Below are 22,811 nucleotides of genomic sequence, written 5' to 3'. Positions count from 1 at the left end.
TAAAGCCATAAGCTTATGGACTTCCTTGCATTTTTTTCTTTGAGTAATTCTTCATTTACTATTATCTTACTGTTTTTCATTGAAAAGTACTGAACAACTTCCCATCAAAACATCATCACTTTGTACAGATGCTGTGCACACACAAAGGAATAGGTAACTACCTTGCATTGCAGAAATTATTGGTGAATTCAAACTTCATGTTTAAAATTATGTGTCCAAGGCAAAAAAAAATGGTAGAAGCTAAGTTTATGAAACAGATTAAAAATAATTTTACTTATTTATTTGAGAGACACCGAAAGAGGCAGATAGAGAGAGGCATGCCAGGGTCTCTAGCCATTGAAGTCAAACTCCAGACACATGCCACCTTGTGAGTCTGGCTTTACATGGGTACTGGGGAGTTGATGTGAGTCCTTAGGCTTCTTAGACGAGACCCCTACTCCTGAGCAATCTCTCCAGCCCCCTGAAAGAGATTCTTAATTTTTTTCTTTATTTATTTGAGTGTGAGAGAGAAATAGGGAGAGAGAGAGAATGGGCACACCAGGGCATCCATCCACTGGAAATGAATTTCAGATGCATGCACCCCCTTGTGCATCTGGTTTACCTGGGTCCTGGGGAATCAAACCTGAGTCCTTTGGCTTTGTAAGCAAGTGCCTTAACCACTAAGCCATCTCTCCAGCCCCGAAACAGGTTTTTAGTTGAAAATATTTCTTTTAAAATAAATTGGTTTCCAGTACAGTAGAAATTTGGGCATAATCACATTAGTTTTTCACATATCATTTATTGTAAATGTATGTTTTTTGTAATAATTTTCAGAGCTCCAACTATCTAATATTTTATTTACACTTAGTATGTTAAATATTAGTTTGAATTTCTAAGAGTGGATTTAGCTAATCCTAAGGTGGAATTTTCATTTTAATGTGAATTATTACCAATTTATCTCTTCTATATTCTGTATTTGGTCTCCATGATGTCTGAGATATGTCTTACTTAACAGAACAAACACAGCAATGACTGTATGTTTCATCCTATCAACCCATGTAATTGTGCATATGTATATGTATATCAATTGCTAATGGCTATGTGCAAAGGCTTTATGGTGAATCATGTTTGCATACTGGGTTTTTTTGTCCTATTCCATAGTAGATTAAAAGGTTATTGCTGGCTTTACTTCCATGGCTGAAACCTCACTTTACACTATATCTTAACCTCTTGTATAGTACCAAAGTAGGTTATTTTTTCTACTTTTAAAAAACATATTTTATTTATTTGAGATAAAGGAGAGATAATGGGCATGCCAGGGCCTTCAGCCACTGCAAAAGAAACTCCAGATGCATACACCACCTTGCGCAATTGGCTTACATGGGTGCTGGGGAACCAAACTTGGGTCCTTTGACTTTGCAGGCAATGCCTTAACCACTCAACTATCTCTCTAGCCCCAAAGTAGGTTATTTTAATCATTGCCTAGGGACGAAAATATTATGTTGACAAATCTTTAGCATTTCTAAATTACATGGCTCAATTTGAGAAGAATTTTACATATCTTACCTTGTGACATTGTTGTGATATAAACTGGAGTATTTTCAGGATGAAAGGGCAATCAATAATAAAAAGTTGCTCTAATATGTCGGACTAAAACCAATGAGGTTCCAGGCAAACCCAATGTGGTACTTAGTGGTAATTTCTTTTAGTTGTAGTTTTAAAGCATTCTAATTCTAATGGGTTAAAGTAAAGTGATTTGCTTATTTAAATACCTAAGAAAGTCACTGAGGGAGTGAGTTCGTTGTGTATTTGAAACTTAAAGTAGTTGGTGACTATAATTAATTAAAAAAAAACAGTTATCAAATGGCTTGCCTAAAATAATCACATTTAAAAATTAATCTACTACATTTAAGGGCTTATGTAATATAAGTCTATAAGTGTAGTACTTACACATTATGATAAAGTTATAGAGCATGTCTTATTCTCAAAAATAATGAATCACATTGAGAGTATGGCAAATCTCAGTACTGAGTTCTCTGGCATAGCTCCTTCAGCTGGTATCTGTGTAGATTGTGATAGATGAATTTGGAATCAAAGATGAAAGGATATTACTGGGGACTATGGGTTGTCAGGGGTCTTTATTCTGGTCATTCAGGGTCTATGAAAATTTAGGAGATAAGAAATGTTTAAATGATGACCAGATCTCTCCTATTTTAGGAGAATGTGTTTCTTTGCACTGATCATGTGTATGTGGACAGACCATGTGCTAGGAACAGAGGTAGATATCGTGCTAGAGAGGAAAATAGGAGTGAGTACACTGCATTATAGTTCACATATGCACTCCCAGGAGGATGTACAGCGGATGTGCATGAGTGCATTGGGTGGAGACCTCACCTGAACACACTTCTGACTTAGGATGCTTGGCCTTGGGCTAAGCTAAGTCATAGACCTACAAAGTACCGTGTGTGGTGGGAAGTGCTTTGTTTAGTTCCTGATGTCCCAGTGCTGGACTATACTGAACACATGATGGATTTTTAGATTTTCAGCATAAAACCTGATTGATCAATTCCCCTCAAGGGGAGAATATATGAATATCTAGTAGAGTATGTTTGAAAAACTCAATTGGGCATATCTTCTTAAATAATTCAAATTACTCTTGTGGTGTGTTGAATATGCAATCACTTCTTTCACTTTGTTAGTGGTCATTTGTTTTCCTAACTTTAAGCAGCTTGAGTTGACTTTGTTAATTGTCTTTGTCTTACTTTGCCTATGGTGTTAAAGACATGAGAAAAGGCAGATCAAACCTATCATAAAAACAAAAATCTTAGAGTTTCATTTATCTGTCTAATGTGTTATCGTCATGGTTCATTTTTACTCCGCATTTGAGGTACTAAGCATGCCAGTGGGGCATGTCAAGGTGGACATAACTGGTGAGAGATGTTTTTCAGAGCACTGATACGTGAAGTATACCTTCTCCCTTGCAGAATCCAATAAAGTCAAGGAGAAACTATTTAGGATCTTGTTACATAATAAAAAGGACTTTCTCCTGGAATCAGTGAATATAAATGTACACATATATACATTCTATGCCATAGGGTTTCAAGTATTGTCTGAAATGAAATTTCTTGATTGCCATAATAAGCAAACTTGCAAGGTTAGGAAACGAAGGATCATCACAGGCTGATAACCTGTTACTTAAGAAACAAACAGTGGGATGGAGAGATGGCGTAGTAGTTAATGGCACTTGCCTACAAAGCTTAAGGACACAGCTTTGATTCCCCAGAATTTACACAAGTCAGATGCACATGGTGGTACACGTATCTGGAATATTTTTTTTTTTTTTTGCAGTGGCTGAAGCACTCACACTCTCTTTCTTTCCCTCGCTCACCATCTCTCTTATAATTAAAAATAAAATAGTATGAAATGAAATAAATAGCAAAATGCAAATAAACTAGTGTGTTTATTTTCCAATCAAGTATGTATTAGAAATAGTAGATCTACCAGCTTTCAAAGGAGACGTTTTTTAGCCTATTTAAGCCAGGGATGGCGGCTCACACTTATAATCCCCACACTCCAGCTCTGACATGAGAGGTTCATTATGACTCCAGGGCTGCTGGAGGGTAGAGAGTGACTGCCATGTCAGGCTGCACTACGGTGAGACCATACCTCAGCAAAGAGCCACATGTATTGAGGTGTAAACATATTGCACGCCTCACAGGACATCTTGGAGTTCTACCGTCTCATAGAGACTCATCGATCATAACAAGCTTGCCTCTGGGAAACAGAAAGGCAGGATTCATCAGATCTCAGAAAGTAAGCCCATTTCCCTCTACCTGGCTTTTCCATCCCACAGTTTTATGATAAAGTCAAAGTAATACGTTGTCTCCAAGCCTGGTATGGTGTAGAATACTATGATCCTAGCAATCAGTAGTCAGAGGCAGGAAGACTGTAAATTTTTAAGATCAACCTTGGCTACATAGCAAGATTTTGGAAAAAAAAAAACAAAAGTATAGAGAGGGAAGATTAGCCAACTTGTTGATTCTGAGAGAAAAGTACCTGACAAAATGCAGTTTAAGGGAAGAAGGGTTTATTTCAGCTTTCAGCCAATCACGGCAGGCAGGGTGTGGTGTCAGGAACTGGCTACATTTAGTGAGGAAGCCAAGCAGAGCATTGAATCCTTTTGTATATAGTCCAGGACCCTGGCTGAACAGCTGAGTGTCTCTTCTCAAGTCATTTAACCTAATCACGGTAATCTCACACTGGTGCTTCTAGGTTTTGTCAAGTGCGCAACCAATATCATTCTTCAGAGTGTCAAAGGACATTGATGATGTCTTTATGATGCCTTTCTCTATAGGTCACATACTTTCAAATATGTCTTAAAATGTGTTTTTATTTGTTTAGGACAGAGAGAGAGAGAGGGAGAGAGGGAGGGAGGGAGAGAGAGAGAGAGAACCTTTCAATGTTATCATTACCAACATACCACCTTGAAAAATGCAATATTTTAATAATTCTATGATTCTTTTCCCATTTTTCTCTTTCATCCATGAAAATATACCTTGCTTTTTTTTATTATTGACAACTTCCTTAATTATAGACAATAAACCATGATAATGCCCTTCCCCGTTACTTTCTCCTACACAACTCCACTTTCCATGACATACTGATTCCCTGTCAGTCAGTCTCTCTCTTTTCCTTTTTTTTTTTTTTTTTTTTTTTAGTTTTTCAAGGTAGGGTTTCACTCTAGCACAGGCTGGCCTGAATTATAATGATCTTGTGTAGGTAGTGTCAAGCATTGTGAGGACATGGATATCCAGGCCATTTTGTGTCTGGAGGAGTATGTTGTAAGGAGTCCTTCCCTTCCTTTGGCTCTTATATTCTTTCTACCACCTCTTCCACAATAGACTCAGTCTTGGAAAGTGTGACAGAGATGTTTCAATGCTGAAGACTCCTCTGTCACTTCTCCTCAGCCCTATGATGTCTTCAGAGCCATCCCAGAGGTTGCCATCATCTGAAAAGAAAAGCCTCTCTAACCAAAAGTGAGAGTAGCACTAATATATGGGTATGAACATTAAGAAAAGTGCTTATCGGCAGTTTGGTGAGCAGAATACATGTGTTTAGCAAGACACCAGCAAACAATATATCCCTAGGGCTCATGACTACCCTGTCATAGATTTTCAGTACCAGGCAGGTATCCCTTCCCTTGGAAAGGGCCTGCAGTGAAATTAGAGAGCAGTTGATTTTCCCCATAACAGACATGCCACTATTGCACCCATTGGCTCATTTAGCCTGGCTGGCCAAAGTTAAGGCTTGTGTTGTCCATAATTGTTTATCTCCATTGATCACTTCTCTCTCGCTCATGGAGTTGCAAGCAGCGTAGCTGAAAAATACACCTTTAAAAGTATAAACTATGTATAATCATGAAAACTAATGTGGAATACTATTGGTTTTAATGATAAGCTAATTTAATTCAACAGATTTGTGTAACTTAGTTTTACATATACCAAATCAAAAATTTATAGTCTTTCCAATATGAGTCTCTACTCTTTCTTTTTCTATATTTACCTCATTTTAGTTTTCATTTCTGCCTTCAAGGGAATTGCATGAGATAAAATGCAACTGTGTGTAATGTTTAACAGTTTTTTTTTTCATGTATGTTTACCTTTTTATCTAATTATATCCAAGATTTGTTGTTTCCATCAACTTTTCAAAGATCCTATGGATAACTTATTAATATGATTCCCAGCATGTGTTTCATTTTCTTAATGCCTTTTTATTTATTTATTTGAGTGGAGAGAGAGAGAGAATGAGAGAGAGAAGGTGGGAGGAATTGACATGCCAGGGCCTTCAGCCACTGCAAATAAACTCCAGAAGCATGTGCCACCTTGTGCATCTGGCTTATGTGGGTCCTGGGGAATGGAACTTGGGTCCTTTGGCTTTGCAGACAAGCCCCTTCACCACTAAGCCATCTCTCTAGCCCTTTATTGTTACTTTGTATATACTGGCCACTGGATATGAAGAAAGCATACTTTCCTTAAAATAGTCACAGTATGCATTGAACTTGTTTCATCCTTTAACTACTAGCAAAGTTATGTTTGTGGGGGAAAAAAAACAAACAAAGTGAACGTGAAAACAACTGAACTATCAGTGCAGAGTCTAAATTTGGTAGAACTCAAAGTCCATTGCTTTATCCTGTGCTTTTCCCCTTTTCTGATTACAGACTTGGTTGCTTGAGATTTACATAAAACTTTGAGTGTTGTCTGAAGTCATACGCATGTGGTGGAAAGCCTCATTATATTTTGAGGTGAAGCTTTTGAGAGCTGCAATTTTAACTTAAAAGACAATTTACAATTCTTTTACCACAAATCGAGGCTAGATTTTTGTCTTTAAATTATGTTTAATTACTGTTTAATGAAATTATGAATTGTGAAGGGAAAATGGCATAAACAGAAACTTAAGTACATACTTTATTGTGTACATAGGTAGAAATAGAATTTAAACCTTCCAGTAGACATGTGGTTTTTTTCTAGATTATATATGAAAAATACTAATGTGTTCATCCAGCATAATCTCTTCAATATAAAGAATGTGTTCTGAAATAAAATAAGGTATTATTAAATGTAAATATTAAATATGCTTAGAAATATTAATTTATTAAAAATATTAGTTACCAAAATAATTTACTACTGTTCACAGCTCTGAAATATGTAGGCTATTGGTAGGAAATTCAGAGCAAAGGAACCTAGCTCATGTTTTAAAGAAATATATGAAAATAATTTATGTGTATTTTTCATAGCTCATGACTCATTGTTTCCATAATAATATTTGTCAGGAAGGGAGTTCATCTAATAGGACAGATCTTCTGTGGCCTTTAAAATACTCTAGTGTCCCAAGTATATGCATAGAAGGAGTAGCAATTTGATTTGATTTTGCTACATTTTTACAATTTTCATTTATTTATATGAGAGACTGTGTACAGGGGCTCCAGGGTCTCCTACCACTGCAAACAAACTCCAGAAGTACGCTCCTCTTTGGGCACCTGGCTTTACATGGACATTGGGAACTGAACAAGGACTGTAAGACTTTGCAATTAGGTGTGTTTAACTGCAAAGCTATCTTCCCCAGCCCCTTGATCCGATTTCTTGTGTGCATGGTGCTTGGATGTGTTTGAGGGCTTTGTACCTGCTCAACAGAGCTGTGCTCCAGCCACAGTCATTTTAAGTTAGGCTGGCCAACAGCAGTGTTGATCATTAACATTCCAGAAAAGGAAACCTTTCTATACAGAAGCACATTGCTCATGGAAAGTCTGTGGATTAGGAAAGACAGCATTAGGTTCTGCTAGTCCAAGGTCACAATCCTCCATGCTGACATTAGGTCTAACTTCCTAGGGACCTCACCAATATGTGCCACGATGTGCCACTGCCCATGGGCAAACGTGAACAGAACCTCTACACAGAAGCATACACAAGACACGCACACACAAACACGACACACATACATACACAGACGCACAACACAAATACGCAAATATGGAAGCAAAGCTGGGAGTGGTGAAATACATATTTAACCCTAACACTGAGGAGGCAGAGGTAGGAGGACACCCATGTGTTCGAGGCCACCCTGAGACTACATATTGAATTCCAGGTCAGCCTGGGCTAAAGCAAGCACACAGTCTCTGTACACATGTACACAGCACATACATATCACGTGTGATCACTAGCATATATCACATGCAAATAGAGAATGCAGTATTAACTATAGTCTCAAATACAATTTCAAAGTCATTCTGGATAGTTTTAGCTTGTAGTAGGACATTTGTTAGCCTTGAAAACATTCTATTTTATGACCCTTGGCATTATCTCTTTTAAGTTTAAGAAGTTGTATCTATTTTTTTCAGAGCAATATACCTGAACTGTATTTTGTCACTGTGAAATAATATTGCTATATTTTTATTAACATACACTTCAAAATAAATTTTGCTCTAGTTACTGTAGTTTCTGCTGAAGACTCCAGGGGCATGAAAAAGCACTAACAGCAACTCCATCAACTTTATGTTCATGTTTTGTGTATTAGGTTTTCAATGGTATATAAGAAATTGTAGCCTCAAAGCCCGGCGTGGTGGCGCACGCCTTTAATCCCAGCACTCGGGAGGCAGAGGTAGGAGGATTGCCGCGAGTTCGAGGCCACCCTGAGACTCCATAGTGAATTCCAGGTCAGCCTGGGTCAGAGTGAGACCCTACCTCAGAAAAAAAAAAAAAAAAAAAAGAAAAGAAATTGTAGCCTCAGCTACATAAGAGCTTGTCTCAAAAGTGATAAAAAAAGAATTGTATCAATTTTTATTACAAAAAGAGTTATAATTTACATCACCATAATTATATTTAAGTGAGTAATGTTCTATGTACTTTCCAGTATAAGTATACATTTGTTTTATTCATTAATATTTTTCTGTAGATACTTTGAAAAGAGTGTTGCTTCATTTATATAAGATGGGCATCTGTTTTGGTAAAACACAAATAATTGAAAAAAAATCTCTCATTTTGAAAGCTATAATTTTTGAAATGTCTATTCTAAATGTGTGTCAATGCCTGTTTTTACTTTAGGAGTACAAGATCCCCAGCATGAGAGAATTATTACTGTGTCTACCAATGGGAGTATCCACAGCCCGAAGTTTCCTCAGGCTTACCCAAGAAATACAGTGTTGGTTTGGAGATTAGTAGCAGAAGAAAATGTGTGGATACAGCTTACATTTGATGAAAGATTCGGGCTGGAAGACCCTGAGGATGATATATGCAAGTAAGTCATGATACCTGAAATTCCCACAGAGTGACAACTGTTGACTTCCATGCTGCTTCACTGATGTGACTTTTCATAGCATTTTTGTTTTATTTTCTGATCACCTGAGAAACTGACAACTGAATTTAAGTCCCAGCTCCCTGAGCATCTTATAAAATCAGGAGATGCATACGGAATTAGAGAGCGAAAGATCTGTACTTGTGCCAGAACACGTAAATGAACATTAGTGCTAAATTTATTCTTGAATTCCCGGAGAGATGAGTCAGTAAGACAAAAGAGAAATTAGTAAGAACAAACAGTGAATCTCAGGTTTTAACGATCTGGATCTATATATCACTGCATCCACATACACACAGGCCTAAGAAGTGTGGGTCTTTCAACTCAAAGGAGGAATATGGTGGCGAAGGCAGAATTTGACTTTTAGGCTCTGAACATTCCTTGCCAGGTAGGAATTCATCATGATTTTTTGACATTCAGGAACCAAAGTCGGCTGGGCTATTTCACTCACACAGAAGACCACCTACTGCATGTCAGACAAACATTGCTCTGTAAGTCCCATGGGAACAGGGCTGTCAAGGTTGGGTGGTCTTCCTGAAGAATTTCCACTCCAGCGGTATTTGTATATCATGGCCATTTCACTTGAACTTCTGGTCAGATTCCTTAGATTTTCTTTGATATACAAGTTAAAAGGGAATTTTCATTTTATCATACATTACAGATAAATATTTCAGTGGAGATGAAACAAACTTTGTACTTGCTGTCATCAGGTTTTATCTTTAGCATTTACATTCTTTTTCCACATTTCTTCTGCCTGTGACTGTGCTTTCCCTTCTAGCAGATATGTGTGAGACCTGCAGAAATGGAGGCTCTTCTCAGAAGGCTCATTTAGGTCTTGTTCTATAGGTAACAACATGAGACCAGAGACGTGGAGCACCTCTCAGGCATATTTTACACCCAAACAAGTGCTGAAACTCATTTTTCCTGTCTCCCGTGTAGTAGTTTTTCCACCATACAGCACCTCCTCTCTCTTTGTTTTTGTTCTCATGAAAATTCCCTAATTTGTGAAGAGTGTAGAAATATATGGGAAGAGGATCCATGAGACATCTGCATAGCTGAAGGGGTAACATTATAGACGATCGTATTATTTTATAGAAGGGCATATTATGTGTTTGTACTTACACATATATACGACACATTATTATTTAATTCTTCAAATTAACCTGTCACCCTGCATGGCACACCAATGTGTGACATGGCTTTACATAGCATGTGGCTCAATGCAGGAAGGTGACCCTTCCCACTGACTTTGGAATTTTCTGCCCTTGTTCATCCTTAATTACATCTTCTTTTTCTGCCAGTAGGTAAGTGCTGTGTCCCCAAGTGACACAACCAAGTTCTACTCAACTTTTCTCGTCTTACCTGCCTCACTGAGCAATTGTTCGCTGGAGGAGTCTGTGAGCTTATGTCTTAGAATGGGGGAAACAGTGAGCATACAATGTGTAAATTTTCGACTTGACTAGAGTTGAGATACTTTTAAAAATGACTAGTTTCAGGCTGGAGAGATGGCCTAATGGATAAAGGTGCTTTCTTGCAAAGCCTAACGACCAGGGTTCAATTCCCCAGTACCTACATAAACCAGATGCACAAAGCAGCATATGTGTCTGGAGGTCATTTGTAGCGACAGGAAGCATTGGCCTGCCCATAAATAAATAAAAATAGTGATTAAAATGACCAGTTTGTACTTATACCAATAATCAATGGTTAAGCACTTGCCTGTGAAGCCCAAGGACCCCAGTTCAAGGCTTGATTCCCTAGGACACACATTAGCCAGATGCACAAGGGGGCATACTCATCTGGAATTCCTTTGCAGTGGCTGGAGGACCTGGCATGCTCATTCTCTCTGTTTGCCTCTTTCTCCCTCTGTCACTCTAAAAATAATAATAATAAAATTATCATCCTCAAAAGTTTTTGTTGGGTGGCATTCTTACTATCTTAATAATATATTTTATTAGAATTTTACTCTATGAACATATTGCATATTTGTGTTCATATTGGGTTATCCTCTTAGGTTCCCTCTCCCCCGCATCCCCTGCTCCACTGAGGGCCCACAGTGTATTCCCTGTGGGGTCATGAATGTACTAAGCAGTCTTAGTGGGGTGGGGGCAGGCAATGCCTCTGGATATTCCTGCCAACCTTAGAGTTCTTACACTCTTTCTGCCCCCAGCCCTTCCACAATGTTCCCTGAGCCTTGGAGGGCTCACTAACTTGTGTCTGTTTATGACAATAGAGTCAGTGTGAAATTGGACCTATTATTAATTTGTCTTTGTTTTTCTCATTATGAATGAGGCTGGGATATTGTTGTATTCATTAAGAGCCTTTTTACTTCCTTTTCTGTGAAATGTCTGGTTATTTTTCTGTCTTGCTATTCCAAACGTGCCTGGCATACTTCAATCCTTGATGTATTGCCATGTGGCCCTGAATGCTTTCCCTAGAGAGCACAGTATGTCCTTAATATTTAAAAAAAATATATTCACTCTTCCTAAGATAGGCAGTACCAACCAACAACAGAGTAAGTCCCTGTTTAGGATCGGCCATCATCAAAATGTTCCCTCTTTGGATCATCTATGTCTATAGTACTGAATGACATTGTTTTCATTTCTTTTCACATTGTGTAAGCTTCTGTTAAGGAATTCTTTTCTCACCTTTACCTTTCAGACCAATTTTGACTTTTTCCCTTGTAATATTCTTTCAATATACTTTTTTAAATACAATATTAAGAATTGAACCTAGGGCCTCATGCAGATTACACATATTAGGCAAATGTTTTAACATTCTTTCTCTAAACTACAGCTCCAGTTCTCTTTTCAAATATTTTTTATTTGCAAGCTGAGTTAGAGAGAATGACCTCCAGACATGTGCACCACTTTGTGTATGTAGCTTTGCATGGGTACCAGGGAACCCAACTCAGGCTATTAAGCTTTGCAAGAAAGTCCCTTTCACTGATGAGCCATCTTCTCCTTAGTCCCTCTTTTCACTTTGATTTTAGGCAAGATCTCACTAAATTGCTCTGACATTCTTTTTCTTTGTGGCGGGGGTTAGAGGTAGGGTCTTACTCTGGCTCAGGCTGACCTGGAATTCACTATGTAGTCTCAGGGTGGCCTTGAACTCTCAGCAATCCTCCTACCTGTGCCTCCAGAGTGCTGTAATTAAAGGCGTGCACCACCATGCCCAGCTCTGAGACATTCTTGAACTCACCATGAGTTCAGGCAGGCCTTCAATGTGTGATCCCCCTGCCTCAGCATCCATAGTATCTGGATTCATAGTTCTTTGCCACCAGACCCACTGCCTTTTAATATATTCCTTAGAAGTAGGTTGAAAATATCCTTGGAAACGGCTCAAGTTTTTATTCTAATACCTTTGAATCTGTAGGTCCATCTTAAGAAAAACAAACATCATTCTAATCATCTTGACCTTGAAGATTTTATGCTTCTGTGCTTATTTGAATCCATTCTTTCTTATTTCCATACAGTTTTAAGTTTTCCTTCATAAAGATAAATCTAGTGTTAAATTTCCTTCCTTCTTTCTTTCCTTCCTTCCTTCCTTCCTTCCTTCCTTCCTTCCTTCCTTCCTTCCTTCCTTCCTTCTTTCTTTCTTTCTTTCTTTCTTTCTTTCTTTCTTTCTTTCTTTCTTTCTTTCTATCTTTCTTTCAAGTATTGCTCTGTAGACCAAGTTGTTGGTCTCAAACTCACAGTGACACAACAGGCTTATATTCAAGATTTCTAAGATTCCAGGTGTTGATAACCATGCCCACCTCATTTCACACTTTCTTACTAAATATGTCAGTAACATTTGCATAGCTAAGAAATTAGTGTCAGCGAGAGGGCAGACTTTAACTGGATGCCAGTGTATTTTTCCACGTCGTATCTTCTCCTGTCCTTTTCAGGACATGCACGGCATGTGGAGCTGTAGCCTCCTGGTCGCATCTTGTCTGCCACTGTTTTCTTTTCCTGTGTGTGATAACTTGATAACACTGCTTAGGCACTAGGTTTAGGTTTTCATGAGATTTCTCATGATTACATTGAGGTTCTGGGTCTGGGAAGAATTTCCATGGTCAGATATAGTCCTCACGTCAGGAGGTCTGTGCTGTACAGGCCACTCATCAGAGATGGGGCTAGAAGTGAGCACTTATCTGCTGTGTTTCTTATCTAGTAAGATAATGGGTTTCCCTTTATTTGTCTGCTATCTGGAGATTTTGTAATCAAGTCACACCTACTCTCAAGAAAATAATGATCAGGCTTTGCCTGGAGAGGGAAGTATGTGGGGTGGGTTGGGGTGTGTGTGTGTGTGTATGTGTACATTTACATGTGTATGTAATGTATGTATATAAAATTTGGAAATTTCAGCAAAGATTTTTCTTCATTCTTTCCTCCTTTAGCTGTGTTAAAATAATACTAGTTAAGTTCACATATATGATACTATTATCTTTAGTAATGTTTGGTTGAAGATATAGTATTACTAAAATAAAGGTAGCTATATCTGGTCCCACTGGTTGTAACTTATCTTCATTTCTTTCTTATTTTCATATGTGAAAGCATGTTGGAGTCTGTATCATTGAATCTGATTATCTTTATATTTTCACTCCCAACTTCAATTTAGTTCATTGGTATTTTCGTGAATATTTAAATTCTGTCCTAGGACTCATTTTGAATATCCCATTTATATTCATTTTCCTATTCAGGTTTCTCTCTTGAACCTATTCATGTTGTCTTCTCTTTTCATTTTTCATTTAATTATAAGACCATGTGCATGCTAATTTCTGTTCTTAATTGCTATCTTAACATTGCATATTTAACTTAAGAATATATATATGGAGTTAACTGATGCTTGCCCTCCACCACAATATAAAATTAGACTCTGGGACACCTAGAACCAGTTATGAGGACTGTCCCCAGGGTGACAGGAGATCTGGGGAAGCAGCCCGACAGCCCCAGGGCTGTACATGGCCCTTTACTGAGCATTAGAGAATGTGTGGACCCTGGCAGCAGGAAAGCCGGTGAGTCTCTGACAAGGGTCAGAAGGAAGTGGCATGTATAGTGGTCAAGACAAACATGGCCTCATGGAAGTTGGAATGTGCCTGAGTTATTTTATCTGACTATCAAAGGATGTGGGCATATTCTCGGAGTCCACAGTGGCAGAGCCTAGTTGTAAAGCAGTATGCAGGAAAATTATGCCGGCACAAACCAAACAGGGTTACTCGGAGGTAGTCCTGATACCCATGACTCAAGATGGCTGTGGTCAGGACAAGATGGATGCTCACTGTGATGGTATAGCATTTTAACTGCTGGCTTCTACATACCACAAAACCAAGTTGCTTTCTGATAAAACAGAGATGAGTCATTGAATATGGTCATGAAGCCATCACCACAGCTTCAGTAGTATGCGGCAGGAGGACAATAAAACCAGGTTTTGTCAACTCAAGGTCAAGTTCAGATGGCGTTCCTTGTGGGGCCATGGATGGCGCTATATACAGACGTGGATATAAGAGCACAGAGCAGGTGGGCATAACAGAGGAAGGCTTCCTGTGAGGCCTAGAGTTCAGATTGGCAGAAAGCATTAAACTAAAGTGAGACAATTTAAACTCTTAACAGTGCATTTTAGGGGGCACATCTGTATGAGTGACACCATTATGAGTTGACTTTTTTTTTTTTCAAACAAATTTTATCTTGAACCATAAAATCTTTCTTGAACAGACCTGGTATTTAAGGTTCAAATTAAAATTTGTTATTTTTTTAAGCTTTCTACAAGCTGAAACTGACCACAGTATACAAGATACATGCTAGCTTCGGTTTTAGGAAGGATGGAATAAAGCTTGTGCAGAGTGGGCAGACTCAGATGTCGCCGGCACCGCTGTCCTCAGACCACCTTTTATAAGGAAAGAAACTGTATAACTACGTCAGTAACCTGGACATACACAAGCACTGTGGTTGTGGAGGTACGAACTGTGAAATGTTAGGCAACTGGAAAAGGGATGAACATAGATGCAAACATATGTATCTGTTTCCTACTTTCTTGGTGTAAGAATGATGAAATGTCTTGATTTTCAACCTCTTCCCCTAAATAGGCAGACTGTGGTATAGAAACCTGCCATAATCGAGCCCCTCCGTGCACTTCCATGCCTCCCACAGTTACATTTTATGTACTTTTTGCTGAGTCTCCTCCAAGGATTCTGATGTGTGTTACACCCAGGAGACATGTTTTTAGTGGAAAGTTTTATTTTTTAATAAAATTCATGTCTGTCTGCTCCTCTTTTGAAGTATATAATCTCTTTGTCATGTGTACTGTTTTCCATAGAGAAAGCTGGTAAGAAAGACAGCATTTGAAAAAAGAGATGTTAATCAGTGCTCCAGTAAAAAATAATGCCTCTTTTGAAGTAACATGGAAATAATGGGTTATAGAAATTATAAGTATGATATAGTAAACAGATTTTAATATGTAAAGTATAAGATAATACAATTGTTTTAGTCATTTTTATTTGGGGGGAAAAATAACTCTTTAGACATTTGTTATCTTCCTCCTGTTTACAGTAGAAACACCACAGCAACAATCAGTGTGTCCCCTGTTGATGTTCACAGCAGGCAGTGATAGACAGGTAGCTTTCAAATTTATAGTTCAGATTTCCTACCTGCACTTTTGGCCACAGAATAAAGCATTTTTTTAGAAGCGCATTTGCCCTTTCCAGCAACCGTTGTGAGTATTGTTAGCTTGGTGGCATAATTTATAGCTTTGTCATCCTCTGACCTCTGCAGAAGTTACTTTTGTAGCTTCAGGAACAAACATAACAAAATGATGGGTGTGGACCTGACCAAGGCTCAGATCAAGGGCTTATGCTCTTGACTAATGAGACGTTCTGGTTTTATGTTTTTGAAATGCTCAAAATCAGCATACCAAGTAGAAAAAGAATACAGGCTTTAGTTCTACAGCTCTTTCCTGGCTCCCTGGCTGTCCCAGAGTTGGTCTCTCATCAGCCCTGCATCAGGTTCCCACATCCTTGTTCCTAGGGCCCCTGCTACTCACCTTTCCTGCTCACCCTCCAGGCGCGGGTGCCACCCACAAGCCATTTTCCCGCACCCACGCTGGAACCACTGTGCACTTCGTACCCGCCAGGACTTGGCAGTGTTGGGAGCATTCTGTGCCACATGCCCTCCCTCTCAGTTGTCGTTCCTAGGGTCACAATGAGGCCACTTGTTTGGGTTAACACAATGACTTCAACATAAAGAACTTATAAGACCAAAGGAGTAGAAACATCACCGCCTGGCGAGTTGACCAGTTATCCACCTATGGTGCTTAGTCAGCAGGACAAACAAAAATGGTCGCTACTCCTTCATATTAGAGAGATTCCAAATGAGCAGAGCTTTAAACCTCACAGCGGTAATTCTGCCTGCTTTTCTGTCTCTTCGGTCTTTTGTAAAATTGTGTCTCCAGTGTTCAGCCACGTTACCATTTTCCTGCAGTCTGCCACATTCCACACTTTTCCACTTGACCCGGATGTGCCTGGAGCTAAGTTCTGTTGAAGTCCAAGTAGTTTTTATGGAAAAGCAGCACTTTTACAGGCGCCAATCCTGAATTCCACAGCTTTAGTAGTTACCTTCTGGGGGCTTGGGAGAAAGCGCCAGACCAGAAGCAGCTTGTGGGAAGAGAGGGTTTAGTTCAGGTTTACGGTTTTGAGGAGAAGTTTCACCGCTGGGTAGAAAACCTTGGCAGGGCGGGTAAGTGGCTCATATTTCCATGAGTCCGTGGCAGGGCAGGAGCAATGCAAGTGAGCTGTCTCTGAACACCAGTGGGCGGGACGAATGAACCCCAAGATCCCCCCAGCAACAAACCTTCCCAGCAATGCTCCACCTCTAAAATGCTCCACCTGCTGGGGCCTCTGAGCCTTAATCACAAATGCTTGAGGCCACTGGAGAACGTTTTTCATTCAAGCCCCTACAGCAGCCTGTTGTCCCAGGACAGTGCCGCCTTAAGGTTCTTACTGGGTTGATGGATTTCTCTCTAATTGTTATTCGCTATTCCTCTGTAAGGTTTTTGTCTGGGTGTTGTAATCAAAAGAAATCTAACTTCTGCAAAAGGACTGTTATTTGGCTATGTACTTGACAAGGCTTAAATTAGCATGCTGAACAAAGTTCTTCCAGGTTAAGGGTCACTTCAGTGCAGGTGATTGACTGCGAGGGAGCCTCATGGAATTGTGGGCCCCTCCCAACTTCATTGGTGGCACTGGTCAGCCTTATCATCTTTCCATTTGGAGCAGAAGGCAGTTCACCTCGGGTAATGCAGTTTTACCCTAAGCAGCAGTAGGCCGGCTGTATGAGACCAAGACTACTCGTATGATTAATGAAAATGTTCCAAGATTCCTGAACAGGTGTGCCCCACCTCTCCTCCTCTCCACAGAAGAACCCCAACAAATGAATATTTGAGATGGGTGGCTCTGTGAGATCACTGGACCTCAGCCAGGAGAACCACGGAAGACCAGGTGTGACAGCCAAGAGAGTCTAGCAAGGCTCAGCGCCCATGCCTTGGCTCCCTCATGTGCCATTCCGCTGCAGGGGAAATCGTAGCAGAAGTGGTAGACATATCCTCAGTACAAGAGAGTTGCAAGGGAGGCACAGGCTCAGAGCCCAGTTGGGAGAACTGCCTAGAGCCCCCTTGGGAGCTTTGCCTTAGCCGAAGATCTCTTTCCACTGTGCCCTTGTACCTAGGCTCCCGGCCCTTGGCTCCACTTGAGCGCAGAGCCGATGCTGGAGCGTGCACACCCTGGGGGCGGAAGCTCTGTGTGGCCTCACCTGCAGGGCCCCAAAATTGTTGCACTGCAACTTCGCAACTCCAGCCAGACCCAGCCATGCAAGTGGCACCCAGCACCCTAATTCACCAAGTATTCTGCCTTAGGGTGAATGAGGAAGTCTTTGCTTCAGACCCAAGGAAAGATCGTGCTTGTCTTGAGGACATAGAGCATGCCTCTCGAACGTCGCTGGAAATCTGCTTAAAAAATACAATCTGTTTGAAAAATAGAAAAATGATCTAGACGTGTTTTTCTCAGAAATGTTCTTGTGAGCAAGAGATACTTGGAAAAACTTTACCACCATTGCTAACCGTGAGGGCAGTGCAAACCAAAATTGAACAGTGGGCTGTTCTCACCTCAGCCATAATGGTAGTTATGAAAGACTCAAAGTTTGACAAATGCAAATGAGTATGCCCAGCGAAGGCCTTGCATGCTGTGCTTTTGAATACACTGAACACATTCTCACAAAAGCTAAAAATAGAACCATCATGGCTCTGCCTGTACCCCCACTGGATATTCATCCAAAGGAAATGAAGTCTTTCAATCGACCCATTTTTATTGCGGCACTATTCACAATAGCCGAGATGTGAAGTCAACCAGGACTTCCACAGACAGATGAACTGATTTCAGTGCTTGTGTGTGTTTGTGGTGCATACAGGTGTTTCTCTGTGTGTGTCCATGTGTGCGTTTTGATATTGTGTGTCCTCCTCCATCACTCTCCTCGTTGATTCTTTGAGACAGAGGCTCTCAGTGAACCTGGGGCACACTCACTTTAGAAAGACTAGGTAGACAGCAGTTCCCAGGGATTCTCTGTCTTTGTCCTGTCCACACTGGGATTGTAGCCACATGCCACTACACCCTGAATTTTATGAGGGTCACACTCAGGTCCTCTTGCTTATTGAACAAACACTTTACCCACCGAGCCATCTACTTGACCCTGAATGGACTTTTTTTTTTTAAATACATATTGGAATATTTTACTACCATAAAAAGAGGAATTCTCACTTGGTGACAATATGGATAGACTTGGAGGCATTATGTAATATACTATGTAAAAGACACATACTGTATGTTCTGGTTCGTTTGTGGAAAAAACTTCAAGGAAGCAGACAGAGGAACAAGAGTACTAGACAGTCAGAGGGAAACGATGAGGGACGGGCGATGAGTAACAGAGCACAGTGAGATGTACAAGTAATTCTAACACCGTGTAGTGACTACAGAGCGATCCTGGACTACAGCACTCAGTTACTCATTCCAAATAACTAGCAGGAAAGAATTTCAAAGCTCCTAACACATAAACTATATCATGTTTGGGGAGAGAGAAATGGTAATTTCCCTGGTGGGCAGATTACACATTGTACAGATATATCACATTTTGATACCATTCCTCACAGATGATGACTATCAATTAAAAAATAAATGTTAAAAACAAATAACATATTTTTGTTCTTATATAGACATAGATTTTTTTCAAAGACATTAAGAAGAATTATTATATCGAAATACATGACTAAAAATGTTTTAGGAAAAGTCTTATTTAAATTTAACATTTCAATAAGTCAAGGGCAAACCTTACTTTAAGTCACTATGCTAAATCAAAGACAGATGGCAGTTATGACTTCCTTAAGATTCATTGAAATTGAGCGTTTGTTGGTCATGGTGAATGCTTCCATAAGCCCATAAGCCATGCCTTTTTTTTTTTTTTTTAACACTTGGCCAGACCTCTGTGTGTTCATAGATACTCACTCAAAGGTGGGCAGGGAAGGATGCCAGAGGTCCTCATGGACACAATTCCTTTGTGAACTCAGTTTCAGAGTATCGAGGAAATACATGATGTGATGATGTGTTTCTTATTACAGAGAATCTGAAATATGTTTCTTCCCAGAGTGAGATAGCTGCTTTAATTTTTAATTAAAACAAATATCCTTCCTAATGTTGTGGTAAAGTGCATGCATGCCTACTGTGTTTGAAGACCTAGCACTTTGTGTGTCTAGCTCTGTGTGTGTGTGTGTGTGTGTTTTCTATACTATGCTGCCTTTCATTCTTATTGATAGCATATTTATGCTTGTAGTACACAGGATTTCATTCCTATTCCCAGTTACTAAAACTCAAAAGGAGACCTGAGGTGGGGATTGTTCTTATGCAACCAAATAAGATTCAGATGCATTTTTCAACACCCAGAGGATTAGAAACGCTAGTTTGGAAAATGGGAAAAAAATATACTCCATTTACCACACTGATTGCTTTGATGTTTAGGTACTTAAGGTGAACTGGCAAGGTATTTACGGGAAAAAAAAATATATTTATTTCCTGGCAGCAGTACGTGCTTGGAATGCCTGGCATGTGCTAAACCTAAATTCAACAGTGTCACTTGTCACTAGCGATATAATGCCTAGGAAAAAGTTCTCTGCCTGGTTGATCATGACATATGTGCAATATATGTATATTTATTTATTTCACAAAGAGGGAGTATGAGCAGGCTGGGATGTCATGCCACTGCAAATAGACTCCATAGGCATGCACCACTTTGTGCATCTGGCTTTACATGGGTATCAGAGAATTGAACCTGTGTCAGCAGGTATTGCAAGGAAGCTCCTTCAACTGCTAAACCATCTCCTCAGCCCCATACATACATGCATACATATATACATACAATATGGATTTGTTGGTGTTGTTTGTTTCTATGGATGATCTTGTGTATACTAAGAAAATGCTCAACCAATGAGCCAAAATCCAATTATAGCCAGATATACTTAAAATATTTTACAAGAATCAGATTATATTCCAAATGAACACTCACTTCCAACATTAACTTTCTGTTGAATATCCATGTATAAATGTGACACCAAGGTTTTTCTTCATTGAAACAACATTTTTTTAAAAATATTAAAGTTGAAATAATACTGTGGTTTCTTAAAACATTGATGGATAAACCATCCCTTATATTGGAATTCAAATTTGATTCAAGATTAGGTTGTAATTTTTTAAACTTATTTGTAAACAGAGAGAGAAAAGAGAATAGGCCCACAAGGGCCTCTAGCCACTACAAACAAACTCCAGGTGCGTGCATCACTTTGTTCACATGGATACTGGGGAACAGAACTGGGGTCATTAGCCTCTGCAGACAAGTGCCTTAACCGCTGACCCATCTCTCCAGACCCAAGATTAGTTTTTAAATTGCAAATGTTTAATGCCAAACCCATATGGTGATCAACTCAGTGAAAAGAAGTTTTCTGCTCTGTCTCTGCTGTAACATAGCCCATGTCATGCTTTCTTCATTGCATAACCCTTCTTAGGAAGTCATGAAAGTATGCCTTCCTCGGTCCTCTTCCTCCCTTAAATAAAGTTTGATATGATAAACATTTCAGTGCTTAGAAGTCTGAAACGATGTTCAAAGGCTTAACTATTTGACTGGAGACCATACAAAGTTCTGAAGTGAGTTCTTTTGATTCAACATGCTGTTCATTTTTATGTGGTTGGAGAGGACTTATCTATCATCCACTGAATATTTTGAAACCCTTTTGTCCAAAGATATTTTCCTTGACAAGTTATTCCTCATGGCTATTTCCCGAACTTGGGAAAAGTCTGGATAAATATTCAGCCCTCAAATCAGCTCTCCTCACGTCCTGCCAAGGGACACACTCCATGCCCCCAGTGGCAGCTGATTTAACCCCCAACTCTGCTACCCCAGAAACCCTCCACGCTAACTTCAAAAGCAGAATTTACTTCATGCCATTTCTATCTGTAATTCTCCATCTCTGACTGTCAGTTTGAATAAGCAGGCTAGTTCATGATATCAAAATATTTGTGTAAATGGAACCAGTCATAATTTATTGCTTCTAAAATTATTTCATGGGATTGCGGTAGGCTCTGTTTTCACTAAGGCTGTGGGGTTAATCTCAGTGGAAATGAAGCTTGCACTCTGTGTTATTATAGTGTATTTTGGAGGGGAAAAAATCTCTCTAATGTCAGTTTACCTACTATTTATCTAGATTAGGAAATTTCAAAAAAATGAAAGGTGACTGTAACAGTGTGATTCCATGCTGCCAGTTACGACCTTTCTTCCTTAAGGTTCATAAAATTCATATATTCATTTATATATCTCAAGGTTCATTGTACAAATAATTTCTCAAGAGATAAAAAGGGATATCCAAAAGTATGTTCTGAGTTTTACATGCAGCATACCAAGATAGAAAGGAAAGAAAGAAAAAGAAGAACATGGCTGGAGAGATGGTTCAGAAGTTAAGGCACTTTCCTGCAAAGCCTAAGGTCCTGGGTTTGATTCCAAAGTCACGTAATACCAGATGCACAAGAAAGCTCATATATCTAGAGTTAGTATGCTAGTGGCTAGTCCTGGCACACTCATTCTTTCTATCTCCTTCTATCGGCCACGATGTCTCTCTGTCAAGTAAATGAATGAAATATTTAAAAAAATGGAAAAATAGAAAAATGAGAGGGAATGAAGGTCAAGGGGAGAAAGGGAGGACGGGAAGGAGATGACTATAAAGATGACTGCTTAAGTGTTGTGTCTCTTTCTGATGCTACCAAGTTCCAAGGAGACTTAATAGAGAAACCGTGGAAATGTGTGCCATGTAATTAGTCCAGTAATTTATCAGGTACCTAGTATATGAATTATGGTGGCTGCCCAAAACTTCAAACTTCCTTCATGGTGTTAAGAATCACTGTCATTTTAAACTGATACTTAGTAATCATGTATATGCAGGAACACAGCAGGCTACGTTGAGACACTTGTACAGTATGCATGGATCTATTCAAGATAGCCAGTATATCCATCACCTCAACCATTTATCGCTTCTTCATGCAGAGACCATTCAAAATCCCCCTTCTAGATATTTCAAGCTAGGCACTATGCCATTGCTGGCTGTGATCACCTTAAATAGCACATCAGAACATAGGCCTCCTGTCTAGTTAGAACTTTGTACTTACTGATTAAACTTTCTTCTTCCCTGCCCCCTTTCCAGTCTCTGGTTTCCTCTGCATCAATGGGAAGAGCTGTTATAATTCACAAGGAAGTGACCTCAGGAAGCATTATTAGTCCCTGTATGACTTGGGAGCTTTCAGATAGAAAGAACTGGAAATTGACCTCCCAAGATAGTAGATACGGTATTCACACCACTGTCCTAGCTAGAGTGGCTTATAGGAGGATACTTGTCCCGGTTTCTTTCATTGTTGGGGTATTGCTAGCCCA

At 39.5% G+C, this 22,811-nt stretch overlaps 1 protein-coding gene across 1 annotated transcript in view; it reads left to right on the top strand.

The window, feature by feature from the left end:
- Pdgfc (platelet derived growth factor C) overlaps positions 1-22,811 on the top strand; it is a 170,459-nt gene that overhangs the window by 92,105 nt on the left and 55,543 nt on the right. The window contains exon 2 of the mRNA XM_004655887.2: positions 8,577-8,769. Coding sequence (XP_004655944.2) covers positions 8,577-8,769 — 193 coding nt within the window. The remainder of the gene's footprint in view (positions 1-8,576; positions 8,770-22,811) is intronic.

The sequence above is a fragment of the Jaculus jaculus genome, chromosome 12, assembly GCF_020740685.1.
Source record: "Jaculus jaculus isolate mJacJac1 chromosome 12, mJacJac1.mat.Y.cur, whole genome shotgun sequence".
NCBI classification, from domain to species: Eukaryota; Metazoa; Chordata; class Mammalia; order Rodentia; family Dipodidae; genus Jaculus; species Jaculus jaculus.
This window is presented reverse-complemented; position numbering and strand designations above follow the sequence as displayed.